The 16,213-nt window shown below is 35.2% G+C and overlaps 1 protein-coding gene across 3 annotated transcripts; it reads left to right on the forward strand.

Moving 5' to 3' along the window:
* Window positions 1-3,046: 3,046 nt before the first annotated feature.
* Window positions 3,047-4,750, forward strand: LOC149190495 (uncharacterized). 3 transcript variants are annotated; one of them, XM_089412198.1, is made up of 3 exons: window positions 3,047-3,464; window positions 3,578-3,694; window positions 4,170-4,750. In XM_089412198.1, the coding sequence occupies exons 1-3, from the start codon at window positions 3,381-3,383 to the stop codon at window positions 4,275-4,277; spliced, it is 309 nt and encodes a 102-aa protein (XP_089268324.1). In that variant the 5' UTR covers window positions 3,047-3,380; the 3' UTR covers window positions 4,278-4,750. The 3 variants fall into 3 exon arrangements, with proteins under 3 accessions (XP_089268324.1, XP_089268323.1, XP_089268325.1); XM_089412197.1 differs by having other exon boundaries at window positions 3,048-3,464; window positions 4,167-4,750; XM_089412199.1 differs by having other exon boundaries at window positions 3,051-3,464; window positions 4,115-4,750.
* The last annotated feature ends 11,463 nt before the right edge of the window (window positions 4,751-16,213 follow it).

The raw sequence follows: 16,213 nt of genomic DNA on the forward strand, positions 1-16,213 counted from the left end.
TTTTATTAAATTTCAAAAAATTACTTATAGCTAAAAGAAAATACATTTTTTTTTCAAAATTTTGAAGTTAGTATTAATTAATTTTCACTTACAACTAAAAAAAATTGTTCACATTACGACAGCTAGAGAAGTTGTATTAAAGAATAATATCATAGGAAGTTGGAGCTAGAAATCTTCTAGTAACCTAATCTAGACAAGTTTACCCAAACCACCTTAACAATCCCTCTTTTAAACTTGACTATGGGAGATTAACCTGGTCTCAATCATTCATTAGCCATCTCACATGAGATGTCACATTCCACCCTTCAAGCTAGGATACTAGTGGACCTGCAACCCTAGTACTTATTCAAGTGGTCCATTTCACAACTTGGTGACTCCATGCTCCAATGCACTACATGTATGCCTCGTCAAAGCCTTATAACAATCCATAATCCTAGACATCACGTATGTTTGAACAACATGCCTTACATCGTCCTAGGGAAATGCACTTTTATTGAACCAAAACCCTTAGGGTGTTCACACACCCCTGCTATTATCACACCATTACCACTCTCAATCACAAGCTAGCTCCTTCATATGTTCAAAGACCATTAACTCTCTAGCCACATCTCTAGCTTTTTTTATCCCTGCCTTCACTTAATCTCTCTTTCCTTACATTCATACTTTGAGTTTCCCTTCCTATCATAAACAAATTCCACAAAGCTTTGACAATTTTGAATCCATTACATTTTGTTATTCTAATATGCTCTCACAGTGGCTCTCACTTTGGTTTTGATACTAGTTGTTAGGATCACTAAACACCTAGAGAGAAGTGGTGTTGTCTAAAGACACTCCTACTAGAATCTCACTAGTCAACTAGAAAGACACTCTTGCTAGAATCCCATGGGTCACTCATACCAATTAACAAAAAATCGACTCCATTAAAAAATAAAACCATGGTGAAAACTATAGATTGTAATAAACTTGGAACTGAAAACCACTACTAATTTGACCAAGTAAAATTTTCGCAGATTATCTTAACAAACTATGTCTAAATAATAATATAAATCTAATTAATGTTATCTAACGAATTTTCAATAACAAAATTAATAAGTATGTCAACTTTAAAAAATAATACCTTTTTCAACTAGCAAAAAAATTCAAAAAATTCTATACAACATTAGACATCTAATGAATTTTCAATAACAAAGTTAATCAAGTATATCAACTAGTAATTATCTCAAAAGGTACAAAGAGAGGCCGATAGAATTATTAAATTGGAATTGTTGAATTTTTCTAGAAGAGTTAATTGGTTTGTGGAAAACCTTGTTTTCTTGGACTGGATCATTGTGCAATTACTTTTCTTTAGATGTTTTCTTTATATCTATATTAGAAGGAACGCATTGAATGTCTTATTTCATTTTAAAGTTAATTACCCAAAATCAAGAAACCTCTATAGATGGCCAAGCATATACAAAGCTTGCTAGTGACCAAGGCAATAACCACCATGACTATCCCCTACCAATATATTTCATTGAAAACCATAATTGTATATTGCATTTAGAAAGTCAAAACATAGTATTAGAAAACATGTTGATATATTGCTATTAAAAAGTTAATTCCATTAGAAACCATGATATTATTATTATATTTTATAAAGAATAATATACATATATAGAATGATACTACATTGAAAACCATAATTGTTTAGTGAGATTAGAAAGTCAAAATATAATATTCGAAACCATGCTAAATATGACATCACTGTTCTTTATTAAATTTGGTTTGTGATAGTGTATTCGTTTGAGCATAATGCTCATAAGCATAAGCTAAATAAAATTAGGTAACGAGGATGCACATAAGCATAATGCCAAATCCTATCATGTGAATTCTTTAAAACTCTATGGGTTTGGCCTAGCAACCCCAAGACACCTACACTTCTATTTGGGGTCTCAGCAATTATGTTATATATTTTTAAGATAAGTTATATATTTGATTTTGGGTAATTAACTTACTCTAAAATGAAATAAGACATTCAATGTGTTCCTTGTAATATAGATATAAACAAAACATCTAAAGAAAAGTAATTGCACAATGATCCAGTCCAAGAAAACAAGGTTTTCCACAAACCAATTAACTCTTCTAGAAAAATTCAACAATTCCAATTTAATAATCCTATCGGCCTCTCTTTGTACCTTTTAGGAGAATTGCTAGTTATACATATTTTTAAATTTTAGCATAGTTAGAATGTAAAATTGAAATGCAATGTTTTACGTTACCTGTTTTTGTGAATATACAATCATTTTGTCCGTAGAACATAAAATGTTATTATAAAATTATGTAAACCTTATCGTTCAACTTTTTGGCGGCTGTGTATGAAATACAAACGAAATTATCATGTATTTTTCTCTTATTTTAAATTAAAGATATTCTTCTAATATGAAAAACTTTATTAAATTTTTATATTATCTGATTTTTTGTTTTAACATTTCCATACATATTTTTAAAATATATTTTAATTTATAAATTGTTATTTTGGAAATGTATTTTAATTTTTAAATTCTTACTTTTTACTTATAGTGTTTTAAAAATCTTAGAAAACCATATTAATAATAATAATTAGAAAACAAAAAAACTCCAAAATAAAAATGTGAAGGATGTTGAACGTTACCTAATTTTCTTGAATTAGAAAACGACATGAACACAAACACAAATAGTAAGTTTTTTTTTGAAATAATTAACCACCACATCAATTAATTAATTTATAATAAAAATGAGTTTGGCTGAAAAAGTTTTCCGTTGGAAGAATTGGGAGTGCGAGTGGGAGTGGGACTATAGACCTCCGTAAAATAGAAATAACTATCATGCATGAGTTGGTCAGAAACGCGTGATTTGTAAAAAGCCAAAGAAAGCCGAAATATACGCTGATCTTTAAAAAGCAAAGAAAGCCGAAATATCCGCTGATCAAAGCCGAAATATCCGCTGATGTGTAAAAAGCGAAGAAAGCGGAAGAGGTACAGAGAATCAGGCATATCATTTATAGAGAATCAGGCATATCATTCATCTATTTTAGGTTAAAGTAAAACGAGGCGGAAGCACCTATAAATTTTAAATTTCGTTTGTGATATGTTTTCTGGGAAGAGCCTCCATTTGGGTGTCTGGTTCTTGTGTGTTTGTGGAGAGAGACTTTATAGTTAAAATTTAATGTCCAAAATTTGTATGTTGCCAGAAGAGAATGACAATGGATTTGGACCTCTAGTCCGTTTCAGAGAATCCTCTGTTGGATGCAATTTTGATGAATTCTCGACAGAATAGATCCTCTGTTGGATGCAATTTTGATGAACTCTCGACTTTCTGTCGATGAGCACAATGGATTTTTATGAATTCTCGACTTTCTGTCGATGAGCACAATGGATTTTTATGAAATCTCTTTCTGTTCCAGAAGATCCTCTGCTACATCCAATGGATCGAGCACGATTGATTTGGTCTGTTCCAGAAGATCCTCTGCTATTTCTTGATTCGGTTATTGATTTAGATATGCGCTCTGTCCCTTTGAATGTATATATCAAAGTAAATTCATTTATCATTTTATGTACAGGAACAACCAACCGCTACGGGGAGAGTTGTTATATTACAATGCGCTCTTGTTACTGCTGCTACACAAACCCTCTTTCTCCTTGTGCTATTCTCTTTGCCTATTCAAAATTGGTTTCAGGTACTCTGTTTATTTCCTTCCTCTGTGTTTATTTAAATTAAATTTAATGTAATTTGTTCTTCTCATAAATTCTCTATTTCATTTTCTTTAACTAGTTTAACCTCCCTCGCCTTCACCTTAGTTTAGTTGATTTTGATAATTAGTTTATCTTGTTCGATCTAGGTTTCATTTATGTCTTGGCTTTCAAATTTGTGTTGGTTGCAAGAACAAGTATAAAATCATTTTTCCAGTCTCGCTTAGGTTCAGCTTCCAGAACAAGTATAAACTCATTTTTCCATATTAGCGTAAAATCCATTGACTTCTTGATACTAATTTCAACCAGCCGACCTCTAATACTAATTTCAATTACTTGAATACTATCCTTCATTGCTCCCTGACATTACGCGTGAACCATGGTCTTCGTTTTCTTCTCTGCTCTAGGGCTTTCATATTATCTGTTTGTAACGAGGATTGATCCTAAGGCTGTGCACAGAAGATTTGTGAAGCTGAACGAGAAACTTCTAAAGGCAGCTGTCAAACCCAACGCTTGTACAAACATGGAATTCACAGATGCCACCAGTGTGTGACAGATAAGGTATGCTAAGTAGTGGGCGCTTGGAGTTGATCAAACGTTCAAACCAATTTGAATGTAGATGCCAAGTAGTGGGCGTGTATTTGTCAGAGGCAAGTTTGTTATATTATCTAACAATAAAGAAGCATCTGACACTCATAATGCCACGTGTGTCTGTATTGCGCTCCTCCAACGTTCAATCCACACCGGAAATACGTATATACGGTGGAATGTTCCAGATGGGTTGATCCAACGTTCAAACCTGAAATTCAGGTATCCGGTGTACGGTTCCAGGTGATACAAGCCGTTCAACCAACTTGGTAAATGGCTATATATATCTCTTTCGAAGTTCATTTATTTGAATGTAGATGCCAAGTAGTGGGCGTGCTTTTGTCAGAGGCAAGTTTGTTATATTATCTGACAATAAAGAAGCGTCTTACACTCCATAATGCCACTTGTGTTTGTATTACGCTCCTCCAACGTTCAAACCCCACCGGAAATACGTATATACGGTGGAATGTTCCAGATGGGCTGATCAAACGTTCAAACCAGAAATTCATATATCCGGTGTACAGTTCCAGATGATACAAGCCGTTCAATTAACTTGGTAAATGGCTATATATATCTCTTTCGAAGTTCATTTTGTAAATGGCTATATATATTTCTTTCGAAGTTCATTTTCTAAATCGTAATGTCGGAGTGTATAGATTCAATATCATCAAGAACCTTTGGGTACCCATAATTTTGATATTTGATATTTCTAATCCAAATTAAAAAAAATAAATAAACTTCTCGATTTTGTTATAATCTTGACGTAATTCTCATTATTTTTGGACTAATTTGTGAGTTTTTTAGACTATGCTATAAAGAAAAATGAACTATCACATTAATAATTTATCATCAATATTAAATAAAATTACAACATAAATCAGCTGTGTGCTTATTTATGGATGAATATATTATAAAATTTTGTGTAAGGAATAAAATTGAAGGTTCAAATCTCCATATATCAAGCTTAAAACAAATAAAAAAATTACCATACAAATTCAAAAAATGATTAAATATTATATAATTTTGTGAAAAATTAGTAATATATAAAATAAACATTATTATAAATAAATATAAAAATAAATAAATATATGTATGTAAAATTAACAAATTCAACAACTCTTGGCATATGATATTTGAAATCTTCACAAAATCCAACTCCATCATAATTTGATTGTATATATCATCAACTCATTTATGTATAAATAATGTTAAAAATGAGAATAACATTTGAAATGAAAATAGCAACAACAAAAAATTAATCCTCAAAAGGTTTTTGTCATAAGTAGAACAGTTTAAATAATTTTTAAGAATGATGTTAATGAAATCTAAAATCAAAATAGAGAAAGCATAAGAATGTTTGAGAATGGTGGTCGACTAGGGTTAATGTTAATGAAATTTAAATTCAAAATAGAGGAAAAAATATTTAATGATGGTGACTGAAAATATGTTGATGAAATTTTGAATTAAAACGAAAACAAAAGCATAAATAAACAGAAAAACGTCATACTGAAAATATGTTGATGAAATTTTGAATTAAAACAAAAAAAAAGCATAAATAAACTGAAAAACGTCATAATGATGGTATTTGAAAAGCATTGCAAATGTGACAATCGATATCTAAAAAAAGAAAAAAAAGGGAGCATCCACTAATGTTGACTAAAAAAAATACATTAACTGAAACTTTTAAGGACCAAAGAGTTTAATGATCATGAGTGAAAAGCCTTAAGACATCTAGTGATCGTGATCGAAATCCATTAACTAAGTCATTGATGGAGAGCTCTTGCAACTTTTTTAAACTTTAAAAACTAAAGAGAAAAATGACGAGAGAGATGGTAACTGAAAAGCACATACAAAGTGAACCGTTGAGAATATATATTAAACATAATGAATCGATGGTCAATATCAACAATTCATCCAACCCTAAGTATAATAAGAATTTGAAATCCCTAAATATAATAAACAATTTAAATCAAAATAACAGAAACGTTGAAACAACTGTGGCACCCAAAGAAAATAGATAAATAGAATTTTTTAGATAATATATGTTAAAAATGAAGATAATGGAACCTAAAATCAAAATAGAAAAAACACAAATACTTTCCAGGATGGTAACTAAGCATAAATGTTAATTAAATTTAAAATGAAAATAGTAAAAACTGTCATAGAATCATTTAACTTTCCATAAAATAAATTGCCATAATAATGTTTAAAAATAAAATAGCAAAAACTTAGAAATTTTAAAAGGGATGCCCAAAAAAATAAAAATCAAAATTAAAAAATATAATAAAATATAAAATCAAAACCAAAATTTAAAATAAATTTTGAATTAACGAAACAAATAATAATATCGTAAGACAACGTCTTGATGATGGTATACTAAACCCATCATAAACTTGACCGTTGAGAAAAAACATGATCATCCACTGAAGAGCGTCCACTCACTGTAGCATTGATGGGACAAAAGCGTTTAATGATTCTGAGATAAAAGTGATATAATCTTAACCGTTGATGAAAAAGAAAGAACATATTGAGATTGGGACTGAAATCTAATAACTGAACACCTTTGTTGTAATTATTTTGAAATTTAAAATGAAAATAGAAACTAAAGCGTCTTTCAGTTAAATAACTGAAAGACCGTTGTTGCAATTATTTTAAAATTTAAAATGAAAATAGAAAATTATTTTAAAATTTAAAATGAAAATAGAAAAAGCACGAGAGATCGTGACTTAAAAGAACATACAAAATAACCGTTGATCACTTCTATTTTGGGAGAACTCAAGGAAGTCCACAAAATGAAACATCAAACATTGTCTCTCTCCTATATATATATGATCCATCTATGATTTTGTTGGAAACGCTTTTTATCTGTGTCTCTATGCTATATATATATGATCCATCTAGGTAAATGTCTATATATATGTTTTGTTGGAAACGCTTCCTATTTGTGTCTCTCTGCTTGGGTGTCCAAGTCCGATTTAAATTTGGTTTTTATTTATGTCTCAGATTTAAATTTGGTTTTGTTTTGTGTCTGCGAGTATTAGAGAATTCGATTTGGGAGAAACAGAGAACGCTGGATGGAAAGAGAATTGGATTTTAATGTCTCGCAGAAATGAAAACCCGCTTGCTTATTCGAATTCTGCATTAAATCCAAATGCTTGACCATCAAAGCACTCAAACAAAACGCGAATACAGAGAGTTATCAAAGGCTCTGCATAAGCCGATGGCTGCTATGTACCCAGTATCATTATTATCCCGGAAACTTCTTTCTCAATGAATTCATAGCGCTTTTTTTAAATTCTATTGACGGGCTTGGTTTGCATGCATTTACTTTCGTTTTTAATTATTGGTCTGGAAGAATCCAATAATTATCGATTTGAATTCCAGCAAATATAACTCATATTAAATTTTAATGTCTTGCAGAAGTGAATGAGCAGCTTGTACCATCTTTTGGCAGATTTTTGTGTTTGTGGTTGCACTTTGTGGGTTCTGCAAGTGCTGCGAACTTTGTTGCTTCATCTCACTAATCATGGAATACTCGTTGTAGAAAAATCTATTTCAGATACAAGCTTTCGATATATTTTTTCAGCATTTACTTTTGCAATTGTGAACGTCGTTTCTTTTCCCAATTTGACAATTCCATGCATATCAATATTTCACAATTCGATCCATATCAATATTAGACAATTTCGTGGATATGAATGTTTCCTATATAATGGTTTCTTTTAATTTAGAGATCATATCTGTCTTTTTCTTTCTGCGTGTGAATTAATTTCAGAGTTTCTTAGCTTTCCTGTTCACCTTGGGGCTTGAATTTCCTCTGTTCTCCTTGGGGTTTTTATTTTAAAAGATGGTATGTATGTATTGCAGGCTTCCGTTAATTTATGTGCCTTTTTCATCTCTTTGTGCATTTCTTCATTAAGGTATTCTATCATTGCAGGATTTGGACTTGACGATTTGGGTTTGCTTTCTGGCTTTATTCGAACTCTGCTTTAAACCCAATTCCTTGACCGCCATAGCATTCAAACTAAACGCGAATACATGAGAGTTATCAAAGTCTCTGCATGCGCCGATGGCTGCTCTGTCGTTCAAGCGCTTTTTCATCTTTGAATATTTTGCTGCAACTCCAATTAATTGTGTTTTTCAATCTCCGAACTCCACATCATTTGAATAACCTGCTTGACTTGGTTAGAGGGTTTGAAATATGGTTTTGATATTAGTTGAGATGTTTACCTTTGTCTCTATGTTATTCTATACTATTCCCCTCCCTAGTTTCTCTTTTTCCAGCCCCAGCATATTTTGAGTCATGGAAATGAATTTTCCATATATAATGTGTATGTATATACTAGAGACTTCCATTGATTTAGAAATCAGCTCTGTGTGTTTTTTTATATATTGTTATATCTCTCCATGAATTCATATATGAGTTCTTGATTTAATTTTTCTGCAATTTCAGCGGGATCCCTTTGCCTTGGATGGTTTGGACTTGACTTACCTCTATTCGCCTTTTAGGGTTTGGCTTCAATTTCCTCTATTCTTATGGGAGGCCGTGAAGAACAAATAAATAAGTATGAAGTCAACTTCGAGGCATGTGATGGTCGTTCGAATGTCATTTTATCTTTGAACATATTGTTGCAACTCCAGGTATGTATGTGTCTTAATCTGAGTTTTTTTATTTAACATGTTTAACTCTAATTTAGTGTTTGATATTTGCTTTTGATTATGTTTAGTGATTTATTTTTTCCTATACTGTTCTCTTCTCTACCTTACTTTAGATTATGCTTTTTTTTTCCATGTTTTCAGCCTTGCTCTAGTTTAGTTTATGCTCTTTATTTTTCCATGGCTTTAATTAAATAGAGTTCTATTTTTGAAAAGGCCTGCCTTAGTTTAGTTTATGCTCTTTCTTTTTCCCTGGCTTCAGCTCTTTCTTTTTCCTTGGCTTCAGCCGTACGCTAGTTTAGTTTATGCTTTTTATTTTTCCATGACTTCAATTTCAATAGAATTTTACTTTTGAAAAGTAAAAGTTGATAAGTTTTTCTAGCAGCGAATTTAAAGAGCCTTTCACCATCATATATGCGAGATATTAAGCAACTACACTATCCATATACACCATGTTTTGATTTATTTAACAATTTGTCTTTTTCAAAAAGTTTGTGTGACTTAAATTTTTTTACTCATGCTAGTTTGTATTTAGTATACAAAAATATTTTGAATATCTTATATTATTTATATTTCAATTTTATAATCTTTGTATATTTTTTATTATTATATTTTATTTATAAGTATTTATTCATATTTTTTATATAGGTGCATTTACTAAACTTGGAAATAGGAAAAAAAAATTTCCCCCTTTTTATATTAATATGGAAGGTTCATTTTTTTTTTTCATATTAATTTGTTTAGGATAGAATATGATATGCTAGGCTAGGTTATGTCACCTTAGGCAAGGCGAGGAAAGACTATGTTAGGCTAGGGTAGGTTATGTTACTATAGGCTAGGCTAGACTACATTAAATTAGTATAGGCTAGGTTAGGCTAGGTAAACGTAGGCTAGGTTAGGCGGCTTGGTTGGGCTACACTAGGCTAGGTTAGTCTAGGCTAAGCAACACAAGGCTAAGGCTAGGTTAGGTAAGGTTAGGTTAGGCAAGGCAAGGTTAGGCTCTGATAAGGCTGCGTTAGGTTAGGTTAGGTTAGGTTAGGATAGGTTCGGTTAGGTTAGGTTAGGTTAGGTTAGGCTAGGTAAAGCTATTTTAAGATAGCCTACATTACGTTACGTTAGGCTAGGCTAGGTTAGCTTAGCCAAGGCTACGTTCACCTAGGCTAGGCTAGGATAGGCTAGCCCAAGGTAGGCTAGGTTAGTCTAGGCTGGGCTAGGTTAGGCAAGGTTAGGTTAGGCTAGGATAGATTAGGCTATACAACAGGTTTGGCACAGAAGCAGGTATGGCTTATTGCTTATACAACTGTTAAAAGGTTTAATGTTTACCTTTTGTACTGTACAAAGAAAAGTGAAATGAGTTAAGTGTTATCTGCTTACTATTATGAAACAGTGTCAAGAAAACAGACATGACACTCTGTGTGCATTGTAGATAAACAAATTCAGCGTTAGAAAACATGTAAAATTTACTGTGTGAATTATAAAACAACAGAGTCGAGTGCATTAACGGATTTGAACAGAAATCTGAAGAAAGAACCTAAAAATCTGCATGAGAAGTATTAACAGAGTCTGCGTTTACAGTACTCCACTAAAAACCCTAGAATATACTCTATAAGGGTTTGTAATCACAGTGTAGATAACCTATTCAGAACAGAACCCCGTATATATGAACAGGAACGGAGAAAACATAAACAAGTATAAGCGAGGAGCCAGAATAAACATATACAACCATTTAGCGAAAGCAAGAAGGCATACAGCCGTTCTCTGTAACAACGAATGGGGTAAAAACTCTGATAATATATTATATACACAGAAAATGAATCTAGAGTCTCGCGTTCAAGCGAGTTAACAGAGCAATGGTGTCATCGTTATATATATTGCAATAAACAAAAAAACCCATTACCACAGCACCTTATTTATGGACAACCGAACCATAAAAATTACAGAGATTTCAAAGGAGATACATTCCCGAAGATAACCTGGATATATACGTATTCAAAATAAACAAATGTATTGCATGACATGGAAAGCACAGTATTCATCTAACGAAACAAAATAAGGGTATAAACATGAACGCCGAGACAGGGGGAAACTGTAACCGTAAGTTCATGACCCCTGGCTGTTCTTCATATCAAAATGCCGCTTGGTGAACCCCCTCAGGCCGAGCTGTAGCTTGCGCTAGGCTGGTCGAGGCACCAAGCCGGTGTCCACAATTTAAAAGACGTATTCATAAACATTAAAGGAAAAAAAAATATACAGTGCCTCGACGGATATACGTGCAATTATTTTAACTGGAACAATGCTATTCATTTATGTTGAACTGGTAAAAGACCCAAAATAAATATCCATACATATTAGACTGAGTCTATATATTAACTGTGCGCTTGAACATACATATACCACAGTCAACCAGTGCAGGGACGTCTTATGGTTCGAAAATCAGATTTAACATTAAGATTACAGCTGGGTTCAAAAGAACCAGTCTAGAATCATGAGATAGAATAACCGACTACATTTAGGAATATACATATATCATCTGAGACTATTCTGCCTCTTAGCAGAGGAGTTCCGAGCTTGAACAGAGAAGAAACTGAATCAATCCGGTAATCCCTGCCAAGGGAATAGTGTTTTAGCTAAACCTTGAAAACCCACATAAGAATAAAGTCCAGTGTTCAAAATCTTACCCGGTGCTGGGTAACCGGCGAGAAGAGGGACCCCCTTGCTCCGGAGGTGAGGACGATAACCATCTGCACACCAGCATGAATAAAATGTTAACAGAAACCCTGGCAGAACTTAGTTAAAAAAAAACTGTAAAACAAACATCGGAAAGCAAGGTCCATCACCTGTAAAAACAAGACCTGGAGGAAACAATGCCTTCAACGATGAAGCATGCCGAACCTGGAAGCCATGGCTGCATGCCTGTGGACCTTGGAAGACGGAGGATGTGGAGCAGCGTTGGAAGGTTGCGGAGCTGCAGCTGCAACGCTGTGTATGAAATGGAAAAGACCAAAGCCGTATTACAAAAGCCGACATACAAATAGCCCAGCTCAATTACCGACTCGTGGCTTAACTGGAGCCGTGGATCTGCGGTGAGTACATCCGCACCGTTCGTTAGCCGGTGATCCTCGGGATGGGTTTTGGCGCGGAGACAGCAAGTCCAATGTAACAGTACAAGCACATGGCCGCACGTCAACTAACCGTTGATCTATCCAGATGGACATCATCAACGCCACCAAGTGGATCGATGCCAGAGCCGGACTTGCCAACTCATCCATTAGATTTCTCGGAATATGAAAAGCGCAGTTGCCATAAATAATTCAATGAATGCCTTGCCAACTGTGGTTCCGTAACATCAAATCATGTAATTGCATAGAGTAAACCTTACCTTTTATACCGTGAATCATATGTGCGGATAATCAACAGTTGACTTATACATATAATATGCTAACGCATACGCATTGACATGAAATATATACATTATGATTATTACATAACTTAGGTTATGATTTCAGATGCGGGTTTAATTGATATGTTTTAACATGTTAAGTAATGGTAATAGTAGATGTGAAAGGAGTTAATATAAAAAAAAAAAATTATTTGCTTGTAGTTTACTTATGGGAACGTGACAAATTGGCATCAGAGCCCAAGGTTTACAACTCTGTGACCTTTGGGAAAATTTTTAAGATTACAGCAACATGAATATAAACAGTATTATGCTAACAGTTCAGCAATACACCAAGATAAATTAAATCTGTTTAATGAGTTGTTCTGAAGCAGGTAGTAGCAGAATGAGAAGAGCAAACAGTGCTCCTTATGGGAATCTGGAACCTCCGGATAACATGGAACAACCTCAAGGGAATTCTGAGTTTTGGGTACAGCTGGGAGCAGCAGGTCGCACTACTGACTCAACGCTATTGAGGACATTGCAGGAGCTAAAGGATGAAATGGCTCAGCTGCGTGCGGATAACGCAAGATTGAATGTTGAACAGGAGAGGATCCTGAAAAGCTTATCTGATAAACAACATCAACAGCAGTCACATCCGAGGCCGGAACAAGCACAAATAACAGATGAATAGAGCTATCATACTGAACAGGAGGAAGCAGAGGACAGAGGAGAGACGCGAGGAGAGAAGTCTGTTAACGCTTCTGAATATCAGACTCCAAAGAGACCCCGGATGGAATTACACGGAGAATTCAGGAAGATTAAACCACCTCATTTTGACGGAGAATCTGAAGAAGCTGCAGAGGCATGGCTGATTAATATGAATAAGTATTTTCAGGTGTATGAATACGATCATCATCTTAAGGCAAGGCTGGCTATATTCCAGTTGCAAGCCAAAGCCACGCTATGGTGGGAAGAGGTCAAGATGGTGCAGGGAATAAGTGAACAGGATGTGACATGGGAAAAGTTTCAAGGATATTTTAAAGAGAAGTACCTGACAGAACGCTTTTATGATGAAAAAGCGCGAGAATTCCATGATCTACGGCTTGGACAGCAGACTATTGATGAATTTGTAACTAAATTCACGTCCCTGCTTCGCTACGTGCCCTATATTCGTGAAGAGAAGGCTAAAGTACAAAGATTTGTTAGTAGCCTACCTCTGACAATGCGAGAAAGGATAGAGTTCGATAATCCGAAAACCATGGATGAAGCAATACGAAAAGCAAGACTGTGTTATCAGTAGAACAAATCAAAAGGAGAAAATTCCGGAAAGCGTTGGATAGATAAGCGAGGCAGTAAAATGCCTATGGGTAGTAAGGGAGCACGCAGCAGTTTTCCGAAAGGATTTTCGAAAGGAGCCAGCACTAAAAATCCAGCAAAAACTCAGAGCAGATTCAAAACTCCTGCAGAATCCAAATACAGTGAACAGCAAGTTAGATTGGACAATGAAGGCTCAGCTCGGCCACCTGTTCAGTGTTGGGGTTGTGGCGGACCCCATTATATTAGAAACTGCCCTCATCGGAAGGACAGCGATCAGTTGTCCCAGATCTACGAAGCTTCAACAGTAGGAGATGTGGCTCGATCCATGCCTAGAATAAATGTAGCACTGGAGGATCGGCAAGCTGATTACCAGCCAACAATGATAGAGTTCGAAGGTAAGATCTTTGATCTAGCTGTTTCTGTTTTAGTAGACCCAGGAGCTACTTTAAGCTATATAAGTCCTAAAGTGGTAGAAAGTTGTGGTTTGCAAACCACTAAATTTAAAAGCCCATGGTTAGTACAGCTGGCCACTGGGACCAAAAGAAGAGTACTAACCAAAGTCAGCAATTGTCCATTAAGGTTAGCTGGCCAAACCATAACAACCGAGTTAAATGTACTCCCTCTTGGTTCCTATGACGTGCTGATAGGAATGGACTGGTTGGAACGACGGTGGTCTGTAATTAATTGTAAAACAAAAACAGTTTCTTACAGAGATGAGCTGGGTGTGGGAAAAGAAATTCAAGGCATCCAGAAACCAGTGCAGATTCGGCCGATCACAGCCTCCCAGCTGGTTAAGTGTATCCGGAATAAGTGTCAGATTTATGCAGTGCAAGTGGGGTTTGCAGATTCTGTGGATAAGGTTGCAACTGTTAAAGATATACCAGTAGTGCAAGAATTTGCAGATGTATTCCCTGAAGAGATTCCAGGGCTGCCACCCAGAAGGGATTTGGACTTCACCATTGAGCTGATACCCGGAGCAGCCCCAGTGTCCCGAGCACCCTATCGGATGAGTGTGCCAGAGTTAACTGAGTTAAAAATGCAGCTGCAAGAGCTGCTAGAAAAGAAGTACATCCGCCCCAGTGTCTCTCCTTGGGGAGCTCCTGTGCTGTTTGTGAGGAAGAAGGATGGGACTCTGCGAATGTGCATAGACTATAGACAGCTGAATAAACTAACAGTCAAAAACAAATATCCACTACCCCGCATTGACGAGCTGTTTGATCAGGTGAAGGGGGCGACCATCTTCTCAAAGATCGATTTGAGATCAGGATACCACCAAATTAGAATAAAAGATGAAGACATAGCCAAGACCGCTTTTCGTACTCGTTATGGACATTACGAGTTTGTGGTACTGCCTTTTGGGTTAACTAATGTGCCTGCAACATTCATGTGTTTAATGAATAGTGTATTTCATCAATACTTAGATAAATTTGTATTGATCTTTATTGATGATATACTTATCTACTCCCGGAATAGAAAAGAGCATGAGGAACATCTAAGGATAGTGTTACAGACTTTACGGGAGCATCAGTTATATGGAAAATTCAGCAAATGTGATTTCTATAAAGAACAGATCCAGTATTTGGGTCACATTATTACAAAGGAAGGTATAGCTGTAGACCCCGAAAAGATTAAAACTATAATGGATTGGCCTACACCCAAGGATGTAGCAGACATTCGATCTTTCATGGGGCTGGCTGGATATTACCGGCGGTTTGTAGAAGGTTTTTCTAGAGTTGCCTTCCCCATTACCTCCTTGCAAAAGAAGGGAAAAGTGTTTAAGTGGACAGCGGATTGTCAGCGGAGCTTCGAACAGCTCAAGCATTTACTTACCACAACACCTGTGTTATGTGTGGCAGATCCTGAAAAGGAGTATGTAGTCTGTACAGATGCTAGTAAGGAGGGCGTGGGTGGAGTGCTAATGCAAGAAGGTAAAGTGATTGCTTATGAATCCAAAAAGTTAAAAGAACATGAGCAGAAATATTCTGCCTATGATCTGGAATTAACCGCTATGATCCATGCTTTGAAGATGTGGTGCCATTATTAATAGGGAAGAAATTTCTGTTAATGACTGATCACCACAGCTTGACTAGTTACTTTAGTCAACCCACTCTAAACGCCAGACAAGCAAGATGGGTGGACTTTTTGGGGAATTTCGATTTCGAAATTAAGCACTTAAAGGGAAAGGAGAACAGAGTAGCTGATGCACTAAGCCGAAAGGTGCATTGCATTTATGAGATTGGTATCAGTCAGGGATGGTCCACTCTGGACAAAGAGATTGAGGAGGCTGCGGCACAAGATCAGATTTATTTGCAAAAGAAGCATTTGGTGCAGAATGCAGATGCCCGTTCCATACAATAAGGTTACACCTTGAATAGAACCGGCATTTTGTGTTACCAGAAGAAGATTTATATACCCAATCAGAGCAGTATCAAAGAAAAGATTCTGGATGAAAATCATAGAAGTCCTTATGCAGGACATCCTGGTTACCAGAAATTAATCACTACACTAAGGAAGGAGTATTTTTGGCCTGGTATGAAGAAGGATGTTGCTAAATACCTGGCGCGCT

This window comes from Pinus tabuliformis, chromosome 3_1 (assembly GCF_031772625.1).
Source record: "Pinus tabuliformis cultivar Carrire ecotype Pingquan chromosome 3_1, CPIR1, whole genome shotgun sequence".
NCBI classification, from domain to species: Eukaryota; Viridiplantae; Streptophyta; class Pinopsida; order Pinales; family Pinaceae; genus Pinus; species Pinus tabuliformis.

Coding starts and splice junctions, on each gene's coding strand:
- LOC149190495 (XM_089412197.1), top strand. CDS start 3,381: ATGAGCACAATGGATTTTTATGAAATCTCTTTCTGTTCCAGAAGATCC. Junction 3,465..3,577: donor GATCGAGCACGATTGATTTG/GTCTGTTCCAGA, acceptor TTTTATGTACAG/GAACAACCAACCGCTACGGG. Junction 3,695..4,166: donor CTATTCAAAATTGGTTTCAG/GTACTCTGTTTA, acceptor GGCTGTGCACAG/AAGATTTGTGAAGCTGAACG.